Below are 26,086 nucleotides of genomic sequence, written 5' to 3'. Positions count from 1 at the left end.
TTCTAAAATAGAAGAAAAAAAACCTTGCATACAAAATTGTGTCATTGCTTACAAAAAAGCAATAAAATAAAAAAAAAAAAATAAAAAAAAAAAATGCAAAACGGTCGTCCTTCGTAAAGTAAGCGAGCGACGAATCTTAATGACGATTTTCGAGTTTACTAAGAAAACGTTAAGACACACTATGAATAAATTCTTCGATTGTCTAAGTAGCACCATTCTTATCCTTTGCTAATAGCTATCCGGTAAGAGACGAGGCTAGATTCACCGATCCTCGTTCACGAATCCTCGTTGATTTTCCGTCTTCTTAAGAGCTCGGATTAAAGTGCAAAACGCGTAAAGCCTCTATGGAGATGCGGTCGTGGCACGAGGTGACTTTAACGTCGGCATACTAAATAACTAACGTACGTACGTTTCGATGACATTAGATCGACGAAGCATGTAGAGTAAGATAATCGACTAGGTAAAAAACACATTGAGACTGAATATTCGAAGATAAAAAATTATTTAAGAAAAGAAAAAAAAGAAAAAAAAAAAAGAAAAAAGATGTATACGCGTGAGAGGAGACACTTCCCTTTCGTCAGATCCGCGATTTCCTTTACTGTTCATCAAATGAGTTAAAAAAAAAAAAAACGAGATAGAGAAAGAGAGAGAGAGAGAGAGAGAGAGAGAGAGAGAGAGAGAGAGAGAGAAAAGAAAGAAATAAAGAAAGAAAAAAAAATGAGAGAGAGAGAGGGAGAGAGAGTATGTGTGTGTGAATAAGAGAAGAGAGAAAGAAATGGGTGAAAGTGTCAGACGATGTTTTCTGTTACGCCGATACATAGCAGGGGTCCCGAGGCCGAGGTTGAAACAACCGTGGCTGGAGTACGTTTTGATTTGGGCCCGGGTGTCGGCCGTGAAGGACTCAGCCTGAGAGATCCGGCCGCCGGACTGGTTGACTATTCCCACTGGCTTACAGCCCTCAGGTACTTGAAGGATGCTTTCGAGGATGAGGAAAATGGGGAATAAAATAAAAAATAAAATAAATAAAAAACAAAAAAAAAATAAAATAAATAAATAAATAAATAAAAGGAAAAAAAAGAATTATTACTGACGATGGGGGACAATGAAGGAAACCTTTTTTTCTTGCCTTAATGCGAGGGACGTTTGGTAGCGGACTAACCCGCTTCTATATTAGACTCCACTGACTCTGCTTCGAGTTCATCGATGGTCATAATCTTGTCCGGTCACTTCGATAGTTCAAAATCCGTAGGCATACTTTCGATAACCACGTTCGTTACGTTAATTTAATCAATTGGTTCGTCGTCTCGACTTTCTTCGCATAATTCCTTTAGATTATTTGACCTTGACTTGCAGATAACGTCGACTGCGAGTATATACCCACGCATAAACACGTGCATACAATGCGATGATATCCCATTTCCATTTCCATTTTTTTTCTTTTTTTTCTTTTTTTTTTTTTTTTTATTTTACCAGTCCTTTCTCTCATACCTACGACCTGAAACAACAATAATCGTATCAGTATGCTTGATACTTTGTGACATGTGATTATTATAGCGATATCTGACTATCGAGGGGAAGCTTCTAATCTCACGGCTGGTTGCTGATGGAGGTTTAGCAATCACGTTGCGTGTATATTAGCTCTTTAAACGCACCTACGCATTGTATGATGACCGCAGCTGAACAATTGCTGCGGTAGTCGTTAAAAATTGATGCGGTTTATATTAAAAAAAATAAATAAATAAATAAATAGGTTCTTACGAATTGACCGATATTCGTTAGAAAGAAATGTGGTTATGCGTTTTTCTCATCGAAGATGTGACTTTTGTCACGTGGGTGTGTTTAAGGATTAATGCTGTACAAAAATGCTTATCATGGGGTCCTGGATATGGGAGATATAAAAGAATTCATGTGTTAATCGTTTGTTCATGTTAAATGGTACTGTGTTGCAGGGGAGAAAAATTGTATGTCACCAAGGATAAAAGATCTAGAAGTTCGTATTGGAGAAGAATGGCATGCTGGGGATGTGGTCTCTTGGTTCTTTCAATTGCAATCATAATCGCCATTTTAGCTGCAAGTAAGAGAGAGAGAGAGAGAGAGAGAGAGAGAGAGAGAGAGAGAGAGAGAGAGATTCAAATAGAATGATATATCTGTTACGTCACATTTTCTATATGAATATTTTTAATAAATAATTTTGATCGTTTCAGCTGGTGTGATTCTCACTCAGGAGGCTACAGAACCTCTGGACACCATAGACCAAACTAATTCTCGTCAATTTGATGGTGCTCAATTGGCTGGAAGTCAAGAATATATGAAAAATCCACCGATGAGTCCAGCTCCAGAAACTTCCAGTTTTCCAACATGGCCTACGACTGATGAGACATTGTATCAAATTGTACCGGATGCTCTCGATGGTCTATTAAAGTTAGATGATTTTGTATGGGACGAACAGATGAGTGATCCCAAATCTAGAGTGTACAGAGAACTTGCGTCAGAGATAGAAGAGTATCTTCAAAATATGCTTCAATCTAATACGAGAGACTCACCGGTAATTAAAGTTTATGATGTTAATAAGGATTCTGAAGTAAAATTCAGAATAAGCCATCCTTTGTGGGCTACACCGAAAGAAACTCAGGAAAATATCGAAAAGGCTGTTCGAGAGAATGGCAACTCGATTGGAAGATATCATCTTGGTAGATTGCAAGTAGGAGAACTTGTTGATCAATGTCAAGATGGTAGTTTAGTTTGCGCAGAAACATGCAAGTATGATTATTCACAAGGACTGTTTGTTTGTTCTTGTATGCCTGGAAAAATATTAAACACGAATGGAAAAGATTGTTTGGATGAGAACGATTTGAGTAACATTGATATGGACGATACGATTTTATCATCGAGCACAGAATCGACAAAAGATTTTGTGGGTAGAAGTCGAGGTCCAGGAATGTTGTTTGAACCTAGACATCCTGATAATTGGGATCACTCGGATTTCGTTACGAATTCTATGAATACTCAGTCATCTTCCAACGCAGATGTTGAACCTACTGTGCAACCGATAAGTCAAGATGAAGAAATATCGGATAAAAGTATAAATAACGAGCCAAATCCCATGACAGAATCAACTGCGGATCCAGAAATTTCCAGAGCTCATAATTCTGATATTTCTAATTGGATGCATGAATATTCTAAGCATCCTATAGAAGAACATTCTATTGAACCAGAGTCGTCTGTTAAACCAGAACCGTCTGCTGAACCAGAACCGTCTGCTGAACCAGAACCGTTTGCTGAACCAGAACCATCTGCTGAACCAGAACCGTCTGCTGAACCAGAACCGGCCATAGAACCAGAGCCGTCCGTAGAACCAGGGCCGTCCGCAGAACCAGAGCCGTCCGCAGAACCAAAGCCGTCCGCAGAACCAGAGCCGTCCGCAGAACCAGAGCCAGAACCGGCCGTCAAACCAGAGCCGTCCTCTGCGCCAGAATCGGCCATCGAACCAGAGCCGTCCTCTCCTCCAGAACCAGCCGTCGAAGCAGAGCCGTCCTCTGCGCCAGAACCGGCCGTCGAACCAGAGCCGTCCTCTGCGCCAGAACCGGCCGTTGAACCAGAACCGACCTCTGCGCCAGAACCGGCCATTGAACCAGAATCGTCCTCTGCGCCAGAATCGGCCGTCGAACCAGAGCCAACCTCTGTGCCAGAGCTGGCCATCGAACCAGAGCCGTCCTCTGCTCCAGAATCGGCCGTCGAACCAGAGCCGTCCTCTACGCTAGAACCGACCATTGAACCACAGCCGTCCTCTACGTCAGAATCAGCTGTTGAAACAGAGGCATCCTTTGCGCTAGAACCGGCCGCTGAAACAGAGCCGTCTTCTGCGCCAGAACCGGCCGTTGAACCAGAGCCGCCCTCTGCTCCAGAACCGGGTGTTGAATCACAGCCATCCTCTGCGTCAGAGCCAGTTATTGAACCAGAAACGTCCTTTGCGCCAGAACTGGCTGCTGAAACAAAGCCGTCCTATGCGCCTGAATCGGTCACTAAACCAGAACTAGTTGCTGAACCAGAACCGTCCGTTGGACCAGAATCGTTTGGTGAATCAGATTCTTCTATTAAAGTAGAATCTTCTATCAAAACTGAGCCAACATCTACTATAGAACCTGAGCTTCTTACAGAACTCCCTCTACAACCTAAACTTTCTACAGAACCATCATCACAACCTGAACTTCCAACAGAACCACTACCACAATCTGAACCTTCTACAAAACCAATACAAGAACTTCCTGTGATACCTGAACATTCTACAGAAGAAAATACATTAACAAAATTCGAACCTTCTTCAGAATTTTCTCTAGAAGAAAGACCAATAGAAATGACAACGCAAGAAAATGTAAATTTACCCTCTGAAGAGCCAAAACTTTCTATGGAAGTAGACACATCTACAGAAATTTCATTACACTCAATTAATGATGTAGAATCTACAACATTAATAATGGAACCATCACCATCTATGACAGTTACCGAATCAAAAGATTTTACACAATCTCCTATAAAAACTAATGCTGCAATGACAACAGAAGTTCCACAAGAATATTCACAATCGTCAACTGAAGTGGAACATTCAACAATGCCAGAAATCCATGTCAAAACAACTACAGAAATTGAAACAACGCCAAAAATTCCTGTCGAATTCATTGTTACATCGGAACCTTCATATAATTCAGAATCAAGAAATTTCAATACTAATATAAATGTAAATACTGATGAAATAGATAATGACGAGCCATTACCTGTAATACCTTTGCAAACAGATAATGAAAAACCTACAACAGAAACTTATAACGAACAGGTAACCATGATGTCGCAAGAACATAATTTAGAAGAAAAGGAACTACATGTGGTAACTGAAAGTATCACTACATTGCCGGTAACGATGACCACCATAAATAATAAAAAAGAAATTGAAGATACTACATTTTCGATTAAACAATTAGAAGATACAATTACCGAAAAAGAAAATGAAATAACCGAATTACCAATAAACAGTGATGTACAAATTTCTGATACTACAGTTCCAGCTGTTCAGCTTGAAGAAACGACCTTAAATATTGAAATAGATCCAACAAGAACATTAAAATTAGATAGTAAAACTATCATACCTGAAATGATCACCAACTCTGAAACCATTTCGGAGACACAAAAATCTATGTTAGAAACAAATACAGAATCAAATCAAGTTTCAATGAAGAATATAGATTCTGCAGAAATCGAAGTTGGATCTAATTTAACAGACAAATCGGAAGAGTCATTTTCGAATAAAAATCATTCTATAAAATCATTGGATATACCAGAATCAAACGAGCAAGATATAAACGAGCCTAACGTTATAGAGCATGCACCAAAATCAATATTTTCAAGTTTACCCAAAGAATTTAGTCAAAACGTAGAACCTTTGCTGGAATTTGTGAATAATCAAACTGACGAGGAACATATTATGTTATTGCCAAAAGAGGAAGAGAAGAAATATGAACAAGATAAACATGCCATTATTCCTCAACTGATTCCTGAACAAATAACACATTTTACAACGAGACCAGAGGAATCAACGATGCATCAAGAAAATGTATTAAAAGTTAACAATCAGGTTATTGAGAAGAAAAACTTAACGATCGATACGATCTTAGATCGATCTACCGAACATCCTGAAGAGAATGTAGTTTCTATTGGTGAAACGATCGATCATTCTACCAATCATCCTTTACATCCTGCGATATTCCCTGAAAACATAGCGAATCACGTCGAGAAAATGGATCCCAACGAGGAAAGACATTTCGAAGATATGTCACCTTTCTTACCAGACGTTCAAAAAGAAAAAGAAACGTCGAAGAAAGCACCAAGATTGGACAAGGATGAGCAAGATGTTCCTAATCCTTTCGAAACTCATGTTGAAGATGTTATTATAAATAAACCTGAAAGAAAGGATAATAGACATGAACTGATGTATCCTGGAAATAAAAACGATAGTGAAGAAATCTTGACCGATCTTGATAATTATAATATCAATATCAAAGCAGATGATAATGATGTTTCGATAATACCTCAAGTAATTAACGAAACTGAAATTGAAATGGTTAATCCATTACAACAAAATGAACTTTTGAGAGAATCCGAAGACGATATATTGAAAGATACTTTGAACAATACTCGAACACTCGTAACTAATGATTTGTCCGATGATACAACGACGAATGATACTTTTGGTATTAAAAATGAAAAGGATGAACAAGATGAAGAAATACTTAGGGTGGTACCATTGGATGAGCATAAGGAAACGAAAAATATGGAATACGAATTGGATAAAGTAGAAAGTACCACAGAAGTTGCTCAAATCACTACGATGATGTTCACTAAAGAAAATGGAAAATCTATAGATGAGTTAATTATTAACAATAATAATAATATTGTAAGTAGCTCAGAAAAACCGGAAGAAAATGCTCTAGAGGATCAATACAATGATATCAATGATGAAACGTTATTGAAGAATTTTGATCATAACAATAACGTTAAAATCGTTTCGTCTGAAGTTATTGATGATAAATCTAAAAAATTAATTATAAATAATATCGATGAACAACAAGATAAAATTAAATCAATATCAGATTCTGAAGAATCTCAAAGTACAACGGAAAGGATATTATCAGCGGAAACTGAAATGCCATTGAGCATGCCCTCTCCTTCTTTGGACAAACACATTGATGATTCTAAGATTACAACGCAGGTACCTGTTTTACCAATGGAGATACAACAGGACCTTTCTACAACTGAATTAATAGACAAAATTGAAGCAACAACAATTGCAGATGATAATTCGTTGTCAGATAATCATACTGAAAGTTCAAATATTATTCATGATGACAAAGAGAAAGAATCTATCACTATGATTCCATCTACTATAGCTCCAATGTATTCATTGGAGACTAAAACTACTCCACAGGTGTCAATTTTACCAGACGAATTGCAAACGACTGAACACGAATTCTTAATAACTACTTCTTCTGCGAGACCAGACATCATCAAGATGATCAATGATACGAAGCGTAATCATAACAGGACAGCGACAACTATGATTTCAATAGAATATATTAATAACATTTCGGTAACTACATCCAGTTCTACGATGACTCCAGAAGTTGATAATACAACGAACGTTGTAATAGAAACAGATAACACAAATTTAACTGAAACGATATCCGCTGAACATGATAATATTCAACATACTGTTCTAAATGAGGAACCAAATAAATTGATGAATCTGATGACGATTCTTGAAAATACAACGAACTATCCTAAGCCAGAAATAGCTTTCACAATTTCCAACGAAGATTATGCTGCAATGGCAACGGAAATCAGTAGCGCTAAAGTATCAGATCCAGTTACTACTAGTGATGACATAAGACCAGTTACTGAAGAGATTCTAGATGATACGAGACCATACGATTTCGACTTTAGATCATTTTTCTCAACAACGACTATGGGAGATGTCATTCTCAACGAAGATTCGAAAGAATTGTCTGAGGAAGAATTGAAAGTAATACCATTAGAGAAAATTCAAGAGATCAAGAAAAAATCTACCGACAAAAAGAATCCAGATAAATATAAATACAAAAAAGAGAAGGAACTCAATCTGGAGGATCAAAGAATAGAAAATGTTACAACTGAGATCAACGATTCAATGATTTTGATCCCTACTGAGATTTCAAAGATTCCCATCGAACCGAATGAAAATATTAATATGGAAAACATACCTAACACTAGTACAGATTCAATTATTTCAAAATTCATTTTAGCTGATACAGAAGGTAAAATTGTGCCTATACCAAAACTGAAAATCGTTGAGATCACATCTAGATCAAATCAATCTGAATCGGAAGACAAACAAGCTCATGAACCAAATACGACTATAACTAGTCTAATAAAAAATAATACAGAAATGGAAGTAAATAATAAATATCCTAACTATATACCCGTATCTGAAGAGATTATAGAAGTTAATCCAGTTACAGAGCCTTTCATACTCATTCGAAATTACACTTTGTATCGAACGACTCCATTGATCCCAATCTTGGAAGTTGAACAAACAACGATTCAGAGTAATATTCCTATTGAACATGACAATATGTTGAATAATTCAAACGAAACAATTCTTCAGAGTAACGTTCAAGAAGCTAACAATTTAACAGTCAATACGCTGAATCTATTGTCATTGAATACCATGAGTTATTCGAAATGTAGTACAGGTCAATTTCAATGTACCAATGGCACATCTAGATCTGGTGCTTATTGTGTTAGTTTATCCGCGAAATGTGACTCCCAAAAGGATTGTTCCGATGGTTCTGATGAGCTTAATTGTCAGGAAGAGGGATGTCCTGGAAATTTCCAATGTGCCAATCGTCAATGTCTTAAGAGACACCTTGTATGTAATGGAATCGTAGATTGCGATGATGGTAGCGACGAACAGAATTGTCAAGATTGGAAGTGCATCTTCGATGAACACCGTTGCACCAATGGTAAGTCTTAATTAATTATAATAATTATTAATTAAATCTCATCATCGAGTAATATGTCGTATTATTTCTTCATAATGAAACAAATGATGTGGAAAAACTTACAAAAGGTATAATTTCATATTACAAAAATGGATCAATTAAAGATTATCACGATTAAACAAGTTTCGTACTTATTTCCAGGACGATGCATACCACTGTTATGGCTATGCGATGGAAGACCAGATTGCGAAAATCATCAGGATGAGTTTAACTGTGCTGAAAGTTGTGGTAACGATGAATACTTATGTCCTACGGATAAACGATGTATACCACAAATATGGCGTTGCAATGGATCACCCGATTGCGCTAATGGAGAAGACGAAAAACTTTGCGATTGTTCTTTGAATCAATTCAAATGTCATACCGGAGGATGTGTACCGAAAGAAGAAATCTGCGATGGTATCGAACATTGTCCTGATCATTCCGACGAGTGGGATTGCATTTCTAACTATTCGCTCGATCAAAGAAATGATACTGAAACTAATCAAGAAGAAAACGAAGATGACAAATCGACGAGACAGCTAAACCACCGAGATACCCTTTTAAAAATAAGGTCAGTTTTCTAAAATCTTTTAAAAATAAAAAAAAAAATATCGTTAATTTAACGTGTAATTTAACAGGCAATCCGATGAAGAATATCGATTGGTATGTTCGGATGGTTGGAGCAAAGAATTCAGTGATTCATACTGTCGTTCTCTTGGCTATGCTTCATCTCAGACAACCGATTTTAAAGCATGGGATAAAAGCCAACAAATAGTAAGACTGAAAACTAATCCAAATCATCGCACCCCACTAGTCAGTAATCTTCAACGTGTGGAATTCTGTGTCTCGGAGAAAGTCGTTGAAGTTACGTGCGAAGAATTTTCTTGCGATACGCATCATATTGATAAAACTATTATGAAACCAGAAGGTGAAACTACAGATAGTCTTATGCAATGGCCATCCGTAGTAATTTTGAAAGAAGAGGAACATGGTATAACTTGCACAGCAAGTATATTAGGACCTATGCATGCTTTGACCAGTTACTCTTGCGTTTACAAGTAAGAACTTATTCACCTATGATAAATAATTAATTTTTATTACTTAAACTTGTTAATTTGTCAATTGATATTTAATTGAATATTTCTGTTAAATTTTAGGTACAGACAAAACGACGGATGGAAATTGTTCACAGATGGAAATTTGCTTAAAAGTAATCCTGTCAAGACTATCATTCCATATACACAAGTGAAATATAATCAATTCTTCTATGACAACGATATCGCTTTGATCGAACTCAAAGAACCTTTGATTTTCTCGAAAAATGTTTCTGCCGTTTGCTTACCAACTTATCCTATCGAAGTACGTATTATATATATATATATATATATGAAATTCTTATGAATTGAAATAAGTTGTACTTGAAATATTTTTTAAAACTTTTTTCAAACGGAAATTATATATCATTTATAAAATAAATTAATAAATCATCTAACATTTGATGATACTTTATATTTCAGCCAAACGATGTCTGTGTTAGTGTAGGATGGAGATTCCCAGTTAACGGAGAACTGGATTTACAACAATATAATGAATTCTTGCCAATGCCAATGTATGATTCTAATGAATGTAATACTACCAGCCATTATGCAGGATTTATAACAAAGTATAACATATGTATTGGCTTGTCCAATATGGATAAAGAGCTTTGTTATGTGAGTATTATTTGAATTAAGGAACAAATCATAAAATGTATCAAAAGAAATAGGTAAAAAATGATTTTGAAATTAATGTATGTCAATATCTTACTCGTAGAATGACGAAGGAGCACCTTTAATGTGTGCCAGAGAGTCAGGAAAATGGAAAATTCAAGGTTTACTCAGTCACCATAGTAAATGTTCAAGAGGTCATCCTGCAATTTACTCTAGTTTGGAGCCTGCTTTAGATTGGTTACGACATTTGGTTCCTGCTTTGCAAACATAAATTTAAACAACTTATAAGATACGGATACTTTGGAAGTATACAAATAATTGGAAGTTAAAATAATGTTGGTCGTATACTGATCAATGTTAAAAAAAAAAAAAAAAACAAAAAAAAGAAACAATTGCTCTGATTTTTTCGAGTATTTGCATACAAAACGCTTACAAAAGTACTTACTCTTCAAAAATTCTCAGCATACAAATGTTTTTTTTTTTTTTTTTTTCTTTATTGGAACTTATTTGATGTTCTTTTATGAATCATGTTCCTATTTATACTACAAAGTATGCTCTTAGTATCAGATGGCCATGAAATAATTTCTTTTACAATCGAAAGCACAGATATGCAATATCTATACTAAAAATTAATATCAGTGATTATATAAACTTATATATATATACATACATATATATATATATATATATATATATATATATATATATAACGTGCAGATGTGTAGATTACAAAATCATACTTTGTTTAATATTAAGGAAAATAATATGTAAATACTGTATAAAGTAATTGTTTAATATGGTTAACGTGGTAATAGATTTTTTTTTGCAAGTTAGCAAATTAGGTCTCTTTAAGTATTATACTCTTACGAACACACGCTGCAAGTTTTGCTCGGAAAATATATGAAAGTTATATTAGGTTTGGACCAAAGTCAATCCAATAAGTATGAATATGCATATGAAAGTATTATATTTGTTGAATCTTTCTAGATTGTACGAAGACTCTTACGAATACTATAAATCAGAAATAAAAACATTTAACGGAAGAGACCAACGATAATAACATATTAACGATCGATTATATTCGATCGATGATTTGTCTCAGTGATTCTTGCGTAGAATTCCTGAAACGAATGATGGATAAGATTAAACAATAGATAGGGTAAATGTATATATGATTATTGTAATAAAATACATTGTTATTGATACACTAATAATGAAATATGTTCAATAGTGTACAATTTCATTTATGTTCAATAATAATATTATAATGAAACACTTTCATTTATGCATAGGCATCAATGAATTCGTAAGTATTTTTATATTTTAAGCCATGAATAATAAATAAATATATATATATATACATATACATATATATATATATATGTATATATATATATATATGTATATATAAAAGTAATCCTGAACTCGATACCTTTACAATCATCTATGTAACCTCTACTCCAAAGAAACGCAGAAATGCAGAATAAATTAACGGTGTACTAATGTCACTTATCTACTTTTTACTAGTTTCAGCACGTGTAATTTCTTTATCCAAGCTAATCAATGTTTTAGATATACTATCTATCACATCGTTATACATACAGAAGACAGAATGCATATTTTTTGTAAACGCTTCAGCTTCCTCATGTATCTTCAATTGTTTCAAAGATAATTCATTAAGTTTTACAGATAATTCTGGAACATCTTTTAAAGAATCTGTTTCTAAAACTGGCATCAATTCCTGTATTTCGTTTAAATATTTATGATTATCAATAATTTCTTGCTCCAGAAGTAGCAATAAATGCAATTTAGCTTCTATGGGCATATCTAATTCTTCCAAAGTTATATCTAAGTGTTTATTCAATTCTGGTAATCGTTTTATAGCCTCATTTATCTTTTCCCTGCCTGATAATGCCGAAGAGATCAATGTATTCGTATGTAAGAGATTATCGGTAATAGATGTTTCTGGTAATGGATCGTCTAGCTGCAATACCTTCCCAAGTCCATAAATCTGCTTTTCCAATTCTAGTATCCTATCTTCCAATAACTTGACAGACGTCATGCTGAAAATGAAACAGTAACTTGTAAAATTTCCTAACAAATTAATATTATTTTAAAGAAGAGATTAACAGATATAAAATGAGTTGGATTAGTAAATATATAAAAAATTATTTAATATATCACTGACCCTGTATATGGTTGAGGTTAACTTTCGTATAGATAAGTGTACCGCTTATTCAGAAGAAACCTACGAAATAATCACTATAAAATAATGAATTTAAGAACATTACGATTGAAATATACAACGTACCAATAAATATAACAATAAATTTTTACAATAATCTGACAATTTTATGATGACAAATATAACATATTTAAGACTGTTTATCCAATGTTGCTCGACATTGAGACGTTTGACTTAAGCGACAAGTGCGGAAGAAAAATGAACTAAAAACACGTTAGAATCCTGCCCCTTCTTCCGATTCGTCGTGTTGACGCGCGTAAATTGAAAAACTGTGCTGTAAAAACGAGGTATGATCGTCAATTTTTAGATAACAGCAGGTACGAAGTCAATTCCGTAAGAAAAACGAAACGTGCAATTATTCAGATTAGACATTAACGTTTTTCTTATACTCGATTGACGTTACAAGTATTATTTTTTTTTTGCATCTGTTTTAAATTATTCATAACGCACTAATAATTATGCAACAAGGCAAAGGATAAATCAACACTTACATCCTGCAATTTATTTGTTCCTGTCTTATTATATTATCAATACAAGTATACATTTAGAATATTATTAATATAAAATAATATTAATTATATTTATGTATATAAATATGTGTATGTATACGTAAAATTGTAAGGAAAGTGTTCATGCTTTATATTAGAAAATATATACCAATTACCTGTCATTAACGTGTTGACGAAGCTTCGTTACGATCTTTATCAATATATACGAATTATATTTTCAGATTTTCAATATAGACTTTTCCTTGCATGAAAATTACTCTAGTAAATTACTTATTTTTAGATACGATTTTTGTAAAGAAAATAACATTTTTCAAAAAAGAAAAACCTTTTTCTTTCTAATGAATTCCCTCGATTATCAAAATCGAATGAAAATTGTAACCATGAGAATTCATGGTATAAACCATTGCGAACACATAGAAACTCTTGATAAACAACGTCTGTAATAATAATGGCGATATTCGTAAGGAAAAGAGTGGCGAATTTGAATTATACCCGAGAAATAGAATATTACGATAAAAAAAGAATAAGTAGATAATAAATTCTTAAAAAAATACTATGTTAAACGTTAATTAATGATTCTCTTATATAATTATTACATTATTAAAACATATTATCACGAATTAAACTATATACTTATAAAAATTAAAAATATTTTGCACCTTTTATAAATTTCTATGATTACGATCCTGTGAAACCCAATCGACTCGCCATCTAGTGTCAAAATATAGCTTTAATTATTCCTGACAACATCGTTATATTAATTAATTAGAATTAATTATCAAATCATTACAGTTACAATTTTAATCAATTAAATTATATTATCGTTAGAACATATCGTAAAACTTATGTAATATATTACATAATATATTACGTAATATATGATAATATTTATAATACATTATATTTGTATTATTAATTGAGACGAACTTCTTTTTATTCAATTACAAAAGAAGAAATATTAACATATTCGATGAAATTTTGAATATATACATGAATATAATTGCTTATCAGAGATAAACCATTATGTATGTGTGTCTCTATGTACGTTCTATATCTTTTTTTCCGTTTAATTTATCATAACAATTGGATATCAATATTCGATCTTAATATCACCTGTAAGTAACTTTCTAAAATTTTTCCACCTGTACATACTTGCTCTTCCTTCGAGTAAAGAATTTTAATGATTGACACGATATAATAACATTAAATAACACTAATATATTCTATTAAATGATCAAATATTTATTATCAATCTCATTATAATTATAAGATTAAACGATTGAAAAGAAAAAGAAAAACAAAGAAACAAATGAATCTCTATTGTGCGAAAATATTTTATGTTGTGGAAATACTATATAAGTTGTGCGCATGTGCGTATTTGCGAGCTTAGAAGGGATTTATAATATGGTAAGCTCGTAACATCAGTTTACGTTAAGCAGCAGTCGCATCACACGAAATTAAATCGTAATTAACAATGATGACCTAAATTCAATGATAATAACCTATAAAAGATTCTCTCTCTCTCTCTCTCTCTCTCTCTCTCTCTCTCTCTCTCTCTCTCTCTCTCTCTCTCTCTCTGCCAGCTTACTTAATCATCTAAACAATCTTCAAAATATTTTTACGTTTTATCAATATCATGTTTCTATTTTAAAAGTTATTTATTAAAAAAAATTAATCGTCATCTTTGTTGTCCATGAAACATTTTGTTTTCCCAAGATAAGACGATATTAATAACAACACCGTAGATCTAATTTTAATCACGAATAAGGTTAATCTGTATTCCAAATTAGATTTTGATAGATAATTAATAGATAATGAGGCCAGATCCTAAGATGAGATCAGATAAAGGAAAGACGTGTATAAAGTGTGTGTATATATATATATATGTATACACACCATACACACACACACATACACACACACATATACACCATAATTAGTTTATCCATGTATATGGCATGTAAACGTGAATATGCGTATGCTATTTCAAGATAAGACTATAAAAGCATCGTTTTCAAAGGACTTACGTAATTATAGAACTACGACGTTAGCTACGATCCTTCGCAGTAGGTTTTTTTTACGATTAATTAATTATCGACCTAAAAACCATTGTCTACATACGTAGAGATATAGTAAAAAAAGAAAAAGGCTGATAAAAACAGAAAGAGAAAAAATATAAGGAAGAATAAATAGTTTATGTTAATAAAACGTAATAGTTTATGTTAATCTCGAATCCATTGGCTTATATAATAAGAAAGGAATTAATAAAATAATATATATATATATATAATTTATGTTAGACAATATTTCATTCAATTAACGATTATATTAATTACTTTAGTTATACATATAATTACATAATGAAAAAATTTCGTCAACATTGACGAATTATTCCGTAGACACGTATATCATTGATTAACCTTTTCGTATATATGTCATGAATCATTGACAATCTATATCATAGATATATATAGATTTAAATGTCGAATAATAATCATTAATCGAAATAATAATGAAATAATTAATTAATTTAATCGTTAATTAAATGATTGATAATGAAACATTTCGATTATAATCGTTAATTAAATATAGTTCAATGTCGTACGTTAAGAAGAAACAATCATATTCATTTTATTTATGACATTTTATTGTATATTACCTCAATACTCATGGAGTTCACAAAGTGCTCCGTTTAAAACGTATTACGACAGATACAACAGAGGAACGATCAAATACGATATACATACAATATAGAAATTGAAATGGTATATATGTGTGTACATACGATTGTTAAATTTAAAGATATGTAAAAATAAATGTTTTCTTACTAATTGAAAATTGGTCCTATTTAAAATTTTATATTCGAATAAATAAAGAAGGGAAGAAAAAAGAAAATTTTGAAAAAGGTATAAGAAACGTTTATAAAGGTTCCGTTATGAGTTACGTCGTTGGATGAAGGAGCAGAGGCAGCAGATCGTGTATCGAGATAAGTAACGAAGAGGGAGAAGGAGAAGGGGAAGGAGAAGGAGAAGTGGAAAGAGAAAGAAAAAAAGATGAAAAAGAAAAACCAAAGAGATTTCACGTATAAATATACCACTCCTCTCGAATGTATAGAAAGGGAGCATAGGCGAATGGTCAAGGAAGCGAAGTAAATAAAAGAAAGAAAGAGAGAGAGAGAGAGAGAGAGAGAGAGAGAAAAGAAAAAGAAAAGAAAAGAAAAGCGCGCGCGGATAGTACGTAGTGGGGATAGAAGATCGGAGCCATCTGTCATGGCCGATACTCGGTGCGTGGATGTAGTTTTGGTCGGTCCGTGTCGGCGCGCGGAGCGTCCTGCTGCTGGTGTTGCAGTGAAAAAAGATGGGTCGAAATAATGGGCAGACGATTAAGCGAAGAAGGCGTTAGCGATCTGACGATCCTCGTACCGGATGATTTTTTCGATAAGTCCGGGACGATGGAGTCACGGACACGACGAAGTAGATTACGGAGCGTCGTAGGAATATGTCTCTTTCTCGCTTTAACCGGGATCGTATATCTTGGTTACTTTTGTCCGGATCACGTGTGTGCCCTGACTAATCGACAGGACATCAAGGACTCCGCGAGAATTTCAGAGGGTCTCTCTCTTGGAGCACCCGCAGCTGCCTTGTCTTCTGTCTCCATCGAGATTGACAAGAATGGTCTCTTTTCTGTACATCCTGCCTTTAAGCTTCAAAGTATACAAGGAAGCCTTGGCTATGATGATGTCTTTGCCAATGATACTTTTCAATTTGACATCAATGCTCATGACGTCATGGTTTTCCTGCATATTCAAAAGACAGGTAAACCTTCTGTCAGAATTGATAACACTGTGTATACTTATCTTATGTAAACTTGCAAATGTGCTCATTTATTTTATCTATCTTATTCTTAGTCAATATTTCTTTGAAATAGATTCTCTTATTATTGTATCGATCATAGGTTCTACGTTAAGTTATATTTTAGAGCTTAACCATAGATCTCTTTGGCTAAAGGCCAAAGCAATGCAATAGCACATAATAAAACCATGGAAACTTCCCTTCTGACCATTGTGTAGTTAAACCTATGCATTATTCATTAGGCATCCTCAAACCTGCAGGTTCTATCTTAGAAAGAAAGAGAATAATTCAACAAAGATGTTGAAGTTGTTTAGTATGCTATAGGCTTATGTCTTCCCTTGATTATCTACAGTCTTTCTTCCCTTATTTTTTTTGTTCTCCTATTAAAAAAGAAGAATTAAATATACGTACTAATACATATAACTATAATATTTATGTTGCTATAAAAAAAAACATTGATATATTTTATAGCTAATTTGTATTGCTAATGGCTTTCTGTTAAAGGGGGAACATTGTTTGGTAAACATCTAGTAAGAGATCTGGATCTCCAGAGACCATGTTCATGTCAGAGAAGACGTAAGCGCTGCCTTTGTTTCCGTCCAAATCGCAATGAAAATTGGCTTTTTTCTCGGTATTCTACTGGTTGGAAGTGTGGGTTACATGCTGACTGGACTGAATTAACTAGTTGCGTTGATTCTGAGTTGAACAAAATTGAAGGGGAAGGAATTAAACGTAGATATTTTTACATAACTATTATAAGGGATCCTGTTGCACGTTATTTGTCCGAATTTCGACATGTGCAAAGAGGTGCAACATGGAGAGGTGCACGTCATTGGTGTGGAGGAACTCAAGCTAATATACCACAGTGTTATAATGGACCTAGTTGGCAAGGAGTTAGTTTAGAACAGGTGATATTAATATATTAAATAGTAATATAAAAAAAATTAAAAGTATATATTCTGTTCATAATATTCAATTATTTGTTACAAAAAAAAAAAAGACCAATTACTAATATTTCATACTTGAAAAAAGCTATAACGTTTTAGAAACATACTATTACAACATACTTTTTATCTGTAATTTTTCCACTTTATTATTTCGCATAAATACGATACTTGTTAAGTGACCTGTTATCATGTTCATGAATTCAAGGTCTTCTAAATAATTGAATAACGGAATGAGTCATTACGTATGAATATTTCATGCTCTAAAATAAAACAAATAGAAAATTTAAATAATGCTGGTATGTTGTTTAACTTTTTATGTTATGATAAAAAATAAGGTTATAGCTCTTTGATAAATCAAAATTATTGTTTGTGCAGTTTATGGAGTGCCCATATAATTTGGCAAGCAATCGTCAAACAAGAATGTTGGCTGATTTGTCAATAGTTGGTTGTTACAACTCTACGCTTAGTAGCTTGGACAAGGATCGTCTTATGTTGGCTAGTGCCAAACATAATTTACAATTTATGCCTTTCTTCATGTTGACTGAGTACCAAAAAGTAAGAAGTAGAAAATTAAGATATAAAATTTGCATAAAAGCATGATATTAACAGCATTAACATAATATTGATTTGTCTAAATTATTCTTTTGATATATTTATAATGATACTGTAATAATGTAACAGTTTAAATAACAATAATTTATAAGTTTTATATTGATACTTGAATTTTTCGAATCTTCTATCAATTTTTCATTTGCTAGCTGTATTAAACGTATAAAATCTAATTTACATTATTGTCTCATTGTTCATATGAATGTTTAAATTTATGCATGTAATATTTTTTAATATCAAAAAATCTTATATATATTTTTCCTTGTATATATTTCTGTTATCATTATATAGTTGAATTCATGGGCTTAAAGTTTAGGTAGACTTAAAGTAAATATTTATGTTTCTCTGTTTATCTTTAACATGTGTGAGCCATAAGTGTATTCTGTGTGCTTGTTGCCTTTAAAATCTTCGCTTGCAGGTTTATTTTTATTACCAAGTAATAATTTTTCATGCTTTTATGTCATAGTTTTTAATATAATATAAAAAAAAAAAAGGTTTTAATTACAAATCCGTTAATATTATATTAAGTAATGTTTTATGTTAAAGTTAAGATTAATAAATAATTATTAAAAATATTAGGTGGGCCAGTATTCATTTGAAGAAACGTTTGGAATGAGATTTGCTGTTGCCTTCGAACAGCATAATGCCACTCTTAGTGCAGCTACTATGGCCACTCTTAACCCAGAACAATTAGACGCAGTACGTAGACTTAATAAATTGGATCTGGAACTGTATGATTTTGCAAAGAAACTTGCATTTCAAAGATTTAGAAGACTCAAAGATCGCGATCCTTATTTTGTGCAACGATTTCAACATCTTGGAGAATTACCCTCTAGACAAAGTGCCACAGAATTTAATTGGGACTCTGTTATTGAAGATACAACAGATAACGAGTAATATGTGAGTATATTGATAAACATTATCGATGCTTCGCATTTGCGAATAAATACAGCGGTTGCACTGGATCTGAGTATCTCAGGGAAATGCCCTTGGAACAGAATGCTTTATATACATATAGTTATCAGGCGCATTTGTTGCGTGAATTTTACCAAAAGTGTTGTAGAATTTTACTTGGACAAGACCAAAGAGAGCTCCAAGAACCTTGGTATTATCCTTGGTACTTTTTCAGTGGTTTCATATAAGAATAGAAGTCAGATAATTATAAAAACAAACAAACAAACAAACTTTATATATTCTTAAAACATTTGCAAACACTCTGTGAAAGCTCTTCCATATATATATATATGGCTAATATAACTTTGCTTATAATGCTGAGAAACAACTATAAAAGTACTGATTTTTCTTCTATATGTGAATATGAATTCATGAATGGGATTGCATCTATATTTGGTAAAACAAATTTTTATAATAGATACACATGTAGAATTTAAACATTTTATGCGTTCAACAGGATTCAAGGGATTTGTACAAAAAAATTAGAAATAGAAGTTCTATTTCATTGTGATAAAATCTTTGTATCTTTATATATGTGCACTTTAAAATGTAGTTTCAATACTGAGAAAGATCAATTTCTTCAATCATAAAATGATAAAGTTCTATTTTATTTTTATCAGTTTCATACTTGTCTAATACATTTATCTAAAAATATCATTAAGTGTATATCTTTTTGTAAGTAAAAAAATACAAATGTTACATCTTTTTAAATATGGTATTAGGATATGACTGCAAATAATTAGACTCGATTAGATATAGAAGTTTAAAATAAATTGTCTCTCAGTTTAAATGCATTTATAAGGAAAACTCTCATATAAGCGAGTAATACTTATGATGTATTTTTAATTAATGCAGAATTTATGTAAGTACATTTTTATATTTCAAACAATTTAGCTTTTGGCTTAGGGTTGTGACATCTAGTTATTAAGTATATATTTCGAACTATTATTATTATTCCAAAATAATTATTTATCAATTACTTGTAATTATTACAATATTATAATACACACAGCTCTATGTGGAAACAAAAACATTTGATATTATATCGTATAAACATATAACCCTTGGTCCTGAGAACAAAAGAAAGATCTCAAATCATTATGTTTTATTTCTCTTTAGATTCATGAATAGTGTAATAAATTATATTAAAAATTGTATAACATTTTATCAATTTTAGGCATAATAATAATTTTAATTGGTAATAGAGCTTTTTAATAAATCATATGTAGATTATAAATTACTTTTGTAAATATATCAAAAGATATATATATATATATATATATATATATATATATATATATATATTTTGTAATTGGATTATTTGCATTGTAAAGGAAATGGTATTAGGTTTATTATAAACAGTTTACATAGTTTTTAAGTGATAAGATTTTTATGAAAGAAATTAGTGACAGAGGCCATACATCTGATAATTATCATGATATTTAATTATATAATTATAATAAAATAGCAACTTGATTTAGCATGTAGTAGTATTTCTGATAAAACGATCAAATGGCGTCCAAAACAATGAGTGCAGTCTGGTAGAATTACTTAATATATAATATGCGTAACTTTTAAATAATTTAATGAAATGAAATTATAGATATATTGGTCACTCAAAATAAAATGGAAATCGTGTTAAATTTAATTAATTATTAATAATTACTGCCTAATGAGAATTATGTGCAATACAATTCGCTGGGTTACCATTATAAATATTTCATATCATCCAGTCATAAACTAAATGTAATATATCTTATACCTTTTTAGCAAATATTTTATATATCATTAAGGCATAGGTTGCAAGGGCTCTCTTGGATATATTAATGTTGGTCTCTCGAATGAACACAATATTCCTATAATAAAAAAAGGAAAAAAAAAGAAAATGAAATAAAATAAAATAAAAAAAAAAAAAAAAAAGAAAAAAAACTAGAAAACCAGTGCCATGAAATTGCTATTTTACACATTATAAATATGTCTATAAAAAATACATAAATTAATGTTTAATGGAATTAAATCAAGCATAGCTAGAGATAATAGTTGCCATCAACAATAATGAATTGTAAATTTGTGTGAAGTGTATTTTACAATATGATTTTTTCATATGAGTCATATACAGAGTCATGAGTAAGAACGGTTGATTGACATACAACGATTTCTTGGTTTTTTTATTTTTTTTTTTTAAATTTAGATTTCATTAATATCAATTTTAATTTAGCTTAGATATAACTCTGTATATAGCTCTGACTTAAGTTATTACAAAAGCACATTGTTTTCAATCGAATGACCTACTTATAAAAATACATAATAATTTATAGAAATACATAATATGTAATTTGCATAAAAATAATGTTAAGGACCAAAGATTAACTATGTTTTGCAAGAATTTAAAATGCTTGCAGCACAATCATAAAAACAACTTTTTATATGTGACACAATAAATGCTCATTATATGTACAGTAAGCAGAAAACAAATTTAATGCAAGGTTGCATTTAATATCTAAATGCATCGAAGAATTTATCCCATTATAATACGAATAATTAATTCTATATTACTATGTATAAACAAAGTTATTTCTTATCGGTGTTTGGGATAATTATAACATTCAATGACTGTGTCACATAACATTAGAATGAAAAAATTAATGACAAATTTTATTAGTTTCCTCAATTTTGGAAAATGTAATATTTTATTAATTGCCTTTCGACTAATGTCTTACATTTCTTTGTAATTGTAACAAGATTTAGTATAATATGTTAAGAATACCAATTAAGGTTAAAATCTTTTGTGCATTACTCTGGATTGTTAATTATTTTTAATATTTATGTAATTATATATAAAGATACGCATATATACTCAATATATTAGTTTCGATCAAAAATTAGCTTTAATGTTTTAAATTTTTGGTATCTAAATATGTTATGAATTTATTATCAATGAAGAAGAAAGCCATGACACTAGCCCATTAAAGCAAATAAGAATAGGCCTAAGATGTTGGTATTTTATTAATAATGTCAGTGTAAATAGAATCATATCGTTACTTCATTACAAATCAATAATTATACGTAAAGACGCGTGTAAACATGATACACATACATATGTAAATAATTTCGTGTGTGCAGTAAATAAAACATCATTAATAATAATTAATGATCAATCTATTATTGTACGATTACATATATACATGAGGCATACATATATATTGTTATTATGATTTATTAAACTCTCTGTTGCTATACAACCAAATTGGAAGTTTAGTAACAGTAATAAATATGGAATATATGTATACCAAGTTTAAGTATACTGCTGACTTTGTCTCTAAAATGAATGTTGTAAACTTTTTAATTTTAATAAAACTAAGAAGGTCTCAACAAATTGTATAGATTTACTTATAATACAATTATTAAACTATTGATATACTCGCGAGAAAAAAAAAGAAAACTGTAAGTATTAGACAAAATGTTTATTTTGCAGTTGCTAATTAAATTTTATATATATATATATATATATATATATATATATATATATACATACATATACACACACACATATATATATATATTACATTATAATAAAGATTTCTTATTCATGTTATTATATATAATCTTTAACTGCAAATAGAATTATATATAATTATAGCAACATTTGTTCGCATTTAGAATAGACAAAATGTATTTTGAATGAACAATTTAAAACTGTCTGATAATTAGCCATTTCAACATTATTCACATTGTGTGTATCGCTAAAGTAATGATTGTTCTACCATTATTTTTTCAAAACCCATTGGTGGAGGATGAGTAAAATTATCCAGAATTAAATCTAGTATAGCTCCGTCGTCAACTGAAAATTTTTTCACAATATAAATTTTATAATATAAAATAACAATAATAACCATTGTAAAATTTTATAAAGATAATATTGAAACAGACCATAAAGCACAGGGTAAATGGTTCCTTTGATACCAATAATTGGGGCTTCCAAAGATTTTCCATTTACATAAAAATTTAATTCTACATGATCATAGGAGACTCCCTAAAATATTATAAATTATTTTTGTACTATCGTTCTTTACAAATAATATAACTTATAATTCTTACAACAATATCTCCTTCTTGAACAGGATTTTGAATCTTATGCAATTCTTGTTGATTATGTCTTAAAATGCCATCGGAATTAAGAGCCCAACTTTCACTGTCACTTCCTCCGATTGCGGTATTAAGATTTGTAGATTTGTTAGCTAATCCAATGGCCCATATTCCACTCTGTTGTACTTTAACTTCAAAATAACTCTTGCTTTGTGCAAGAGGTGCATTTGTTAAGGCACCACCACGTCCGCAAACTCTTAAACCTTTTCTGACTATAACTACTTCATGCCCTGAGAATTCAAATCATGTAACTGTATCAGGATAATAATGAAATTGAGAAAACATATTCCTTTGTAATAATCTTCTTACAGGAGTCATACTTAATATAATTGTGATGATACTCCAAATCAATATTCATTGTTATTTTCTTTTCTTTTTTTTTTTTTTTTTTTTTTTTTTTTATATATATATATTTTTTTTTATTATCTCAATTGCTTTGATATTTATTATTGATAAAATATCTTATAGACGACATACTTCAAATGTAATATTAAAATTTAAATATAATACATACTATTTTGACAGATGTCAAAGAAAAGATTAATAAATACGTAGATACATTTTCTACAAGTGATCAGATTTACTTGAAAGATTTCTCTGCGAAAAAATGACGGTTACCCATATGAGTAGTATCCAAACTAATCGGATTTGGTTCTCTCTTTGGAATTTGGGTTGTTGTGAATCCAATACCATCAAAACAATTTCTCAGACAGCAAAACATCTTTTCTTTTTTTTTGTTTTAACCTTTCGACCGATCTATTCAAAAAAGTAAACACAACATCGTATCATTCGCACGAGGAAAACATTAATTTTTCCTCCACTAAAAGTAATTTATACAAATTTTTCTTCACTCTTAATCACTTTATTACACGAGAAATGACGAGGAGATCGTTAAATAAAAAGAGCACAGTGTTTTGTAGAAAATTAGCAGGTACTTTTATACTCCGAAACTTCGTGCGACTTATTCAAAACTTGTATGTGTAGTAACAAAATGGCTTCCCTATTGACACATTTAATCGATATTTTACTCGTTCTTTCTAATTCTTATTAGATTTTTTATATAACAATAAAAGAAATAGAGAGAAGAAAAAAATTGAAAATAATTTCTCTTCGATACAAATTAAAATTCATTTATAATGAGAAATTATTTACTATGTTATAATGTAAGACAAATTGAAGGTTAAGTTTTAAAATATTTTCATTCGTACAATTCTAACACGTGTATCGAGAAATTTTAATTATAACTTCTCAAATAAAATAGATTTATTTATTAGGAAGGGGAATATAAATAATATTACAAAGTTATAAACCAAACTGGTATTTATTTATTTATTTATTTATTTATGTATGAACTTATATTCGGCTAGGATACAGCATCTGTAAATAAAATGAAAGAAAAATGTGTATATCTATTAAGAAATTTAAGATCTATAATTTATATTTTGAAGAAATATATACTTACAATCCTAATGCGGTGACCCATAGCTTTGGCTGGTAAATTTCTCTTAAACTTAGCACGAACTGAACCACTAGTACCATGAGGACGTGTTACTTTACCCCAAATAGCTCTTACTTTTGTCTTTTTTGTTGTCTTTCCAGGAACAGGTGTCCTATTCTTGGCCTAGAAAAATAAATATTCATAACTACACATCCTTATTGATCAGATTATAATATTTTTATATCGCTACACTCACTTTGTATACATAAACACATTTCTTTCCAATATAGAAATCGGAATCACTTTTTGTTCTAGCGCCTTCAACCTTTAAAAGGGCAGTATGTTCGTGTTGATTACGAAGACCACGCTTGTAACCAGTAAAAATAGCTTTTGCATAAAGACGTCCATGTCTCTTAAAAGGCCTCTTTTTCAAAGGTACAGGTTCTGAAGCCTTTTCTATTGGCTTCTTTGGAGCCTTTGTTTTAGATTTTGGAGTTGCAACTGTGTCCGCCATTTCTGTGAAAAATTTATCACAATAAAGAAAATACACAGAGTGATATAAATTTTATTTATATATTATATATATATATATATATATATATATATTGAAGATTTACACAAGTATAAACTTTTTTTTTTTTTAATTGAAACTCAGATTGAGTTTTTTGAAGATTCTACTATGTATGAAATTAATGTATTATTATTTTTTTTTTTTTAACAATAAAGAGACAAAATGAAATCTATAAAAATATTATTCTATGATAGAAGATCAAATTATTATTTCACATGTTTTTTTATGTTATATATCAAAAACACACACAACACTGGTAACGTGTACGTATTTCGAATCTATCGAGATCGAAAGATCTTTTGCAAAATGTTATTAAATAAAACTTGGAATTGCACGTTAACTTAACATCAAATAAAATCTCATTATTATTTGTCTATTTTTTTCATTAATTACAGATATTTTTATAAATAATTACAGAAGCACATAGGGAAGAAACGTACCGGATATTTATCATGGACTAAAAGAAACAGGAAACTCTGGCCCTCTGGCGAAGATGATATCTTTAATAAACATTTGATTTTACCGACCGAACGACTA

At 31.1% G+C, this 26,086-nt stretch overlaps 5 protein-coding genes across 15 annotated transcripts in view; 2 read left to right on the top strand and 3 right to left on the bottom strand.

Moving 5' to 3' along the window:
* LOC124954506 overlaps window positions 1–11,787 on the top strand; it is a 41,985-nt gene extending 30,198 nt beyond the window's left edge. For 4 of the 5 annotated variants that reach the window (XM_047507544.1, XM_047507546.1, XM_047507545.1 and 1 more), the window contains 8 exons: window positions 822–962; window positions 1,950–2,074; window positions 2,205–8,549; window positions 8,730–9,141; window positions 9,209–9,628; window positions 9,728–9,929; window positions 10,088–10,282; window positions 10,383–11,787. In XM_047507544.1, coding sequence (XP_047363500.1) covers window positions 822–962; window positions 1,950–2,074; window positions 2,205–8,549; window positions 8,730–9,141; window positions 9,209–9,628; window positions 9,728–9,929; window positions 10,088–10,282; window positions 10,383–10,550 — 8,008 coding nt within the window. In that variant the 3' untranslated portion in view covers window positions 10,551–11,787. The remainder of the gene's footprint in view (window positions 1–821; window positions 963–1,949; window positions 2,075–2,204; window positions 8,550–8,729; window positions 9,142–9,208; window positions 9,629–9,727; window positions 9,930–10,087; window positions 10,283–10,382) is intronic. The other variant, XM_047507547.1, reaches the window with a different exon arrangement.
* On the bottom strand, window positions 11,435–12,732 carry LOC124954514. 3 transcript variants are annotated; one of them, XR_007102566.1, is made up of 4 exons: window positions 12,591–12,732; window positions 12,468–12,527; window positions 11,689–12,342; window positions 11,435–11,636 (listed from the first exon to the last, which is right to left on the bottom strand). XR_007102566.1 is itself a non-coding variant. In XM_047507559.1 (3 exons), the coding sequence occupies exon 3, from the start codon at window positions 12,339–12,341 to the stop codon at window positions 11,793–11,795; it is 549 nt and encodes a 182-aa protein (XP_047363515.1). In that variant the 5' UTR covers window position 12,342; window positions 12,468–12,527; window positions 12,591–12,732; the 3' UTR covers window positions 11,435–11,792. The 3 variants fall into 3 exon arrangements, 1 of the variants encoding a protein (XP_047363515.1); XR_007102565.1 differs by having other exon boundaries at window positions 11,435–11,632; XM_047507559.1 differs by having other exon boundaries at window positions 11,435–12,342.
* Window positions 12,733–15,956: 3,224 nt separating this feature from the next.
* Window positions 15,957–20,595, top strand: LOC124954449 (heparan-sulfate 6-O-sulfotransferase 1). 2 transcript variants are annotated; one of them, XM_047507419.1, is made up of 4 exons: window positions 15,992–16,848; window positions 17,389–17,792; window positions 18,207–18,386; window positions 19,020–20,595. In XM_047507419.1, exons 1-4 carry the CDS (start codon window positions 16,404–16,406, stop codon window positions 19,335–19,337), a joined length of 1,347 nt encoding a protein of 448 aa, XP_047363375.1. In that variant the 5' UTR covers window positions 15,992–16,403; the 3' UTR covers window positions 19,338–20,595. The 2 variants fall into 2 exon arrangements, with proteins under 2 accessions (XP_047363376.1, XP_047363375.1); XM_047507420.1 differs by lacking the exon at window positions 18,207–18,386 and having other exon boundaries at window positions 15,957–16,848.
* Window positions 20,596–22,942: 2,347 nt separating this feature from the next.
* Window positions 22,943–24,559, bottom strand: LOC124954361 (SPRY domain-containing protein 7). Of its 3 annotated transcripts, none has more exons than XM_047507189.1 (4): window positions 24,125–24,559; window positions 23,493–23,770; window positions 23,325–23,427; window positions 22,943–23,235 (listed from the first exon to the last, which is right to left on the bottom strand). In XM_047507189.1, the coding sequence occupies exons 1-4, from the start codon at window positions 24,231–24,233 to the stop codon at window positions 23,138–23,140; spliced, it is 588 nt and encodes a 195-aa protein (XP_047363145.1). In that variant the 5' UTR covers window positions 24,234–24,559; the 3' UTR covers window positions 22,943–23,137. The 3 variants fall into 3 exon arrangements, with proteins under 3 accessions (XP_047363145.1, XP_047363148.1, XP_047363146.1); XM_047507192.1 differs by lacking the exon at window positions 24,125–24,559 and adding an exon at window positions 23,850–23,980; XM_047507190.1 differs by having other exon boundaries at window positions 22,947–23,235; window positions 24,159–24,551.
* A 283-nt stretch (window positions 24,560–24,842) lies between these two features.
* On the bottom strand, window positions 24,843–26,054 carry LOC124954363 (60S ribosomal protein L35a). 2 transcript variants are annotated; one of them, XM_047507197.1, is made up of 4 exons: window positions 25,990–26,054; window positions 25,235–25,494; window positions 25,003–25,161; window positions 24,843–24,917 (listed from the first exon to the last, which is right to left on the bottom strand). In XM_047507197.1, the coding sequence occupies exons 2-4, from the start codon at window positions 25,490–25,492 to the stop codon at window positions 24,894–24,896; spliced, it is 441 nt and encodes a 146-aa protein (XP_047363153.1). In that variant the 5' UTR covers window positions 25,493–25,494; window positions 25,990–26,054; the 3' UTR covers window positions 24,843–24,893. The 2 variants fall into 2 exon arrangements, with proteins under 2 accessions (XP_047363153.1, XP_047363154.1); XM_047507198.1 differs by lacking the exon at window positions 25,990–26,054 and adding an exon at window positions 25,965–25,987.
* Window positions 26,055–26,086: the final 32 nt, after the last annotated feature.

The sequence above is a fragment of the Vespa velutina genome, chromosome 15 (genome assembly GCF_912470025.1).
Source record: "Vespa velutina chromosome 15, iVesVel2.1, whole genome shotgun sequence".
Classification (NCBI taxonomy): domain Eukaryota; kingdom Metazoa; phylum Arthropoda; class Insecta; order Hymenoptera; family Vespidae; genus Vespa; species Vespa velutina.
The sequence above is the reverse complement of the archived record's forward strand: the minus strand, read 5'-3'. Positions and strand labels throughout refer to the sequence as shown.

Coding starts and splice junctions, on each gene's coding strand:
- LOC124954514 (XM_047507559.1), bottom strand. CDS start 12,341: ATGACGTCTGTCAAGTTATTGGAAGATAGGATACTAGAATTGGAAAAG.
- LOC124954449 (XM_047507419.1), top strand. CDS start 16,404: ATGGGCAGACGATTAAGCGAAGAAGGCGTTAGCGATCTGACGATCCTC. Junction 17,793..18,206: donor AAGGAGTTAGTTTAGAACAG/GTGATATTAATA, acceptor TTGTTTGTGCAG/TTTATGGAGTGCCCATATAA. Junction 18,387..19,019: donor TGTTGACTGAGTACCAAAAA/GTAAGAAGTAGA, acceptor TAAAAATATTAG/GTGGGCCAGTATTCATTTGA.
- LOC124954361 (XM_047507189.1), bottom strand. CDS start 24,233: ATGGTATTGGATTCACAACAACCCAAATTCCAAAGAGAGAACCAAATC. Junction 23,771..24,124: donor TTCGCAGAGAAATCTTTCAA/GTAAATCTGATC, acceptor TTGAATTCTCAG/GGCATGAAGTAGTTATAGTC. Junction 23,428..23,492: donor TTCAAGAAGGAGATATTGTT/GTAAGAATTATA, acceptor ATAATATTTTAG/GGAGTCTCCTATGATCATGT.
- LOC124954363 (XM_047507197.1), bottom strand. CDS start 25,492: ATGGCGGACACAGTTGCAACTCCAAAATCTAAAACAAAGGCTCCAAAG. Junction 25,162..25,234: donor AATGTGTTTATGTATACAAA/GTGAGTGTAGCG, acceptor TTATTTTTCTAG/GCCAAGAATAGGACACCTGT. Junction 24,918..25,002: donor TGGGTCACCGCATTAGGATT/GTAAGTATATAT, acceptor TTTTATTTACAG/ATGCTGTATCCTAGCCGAAT.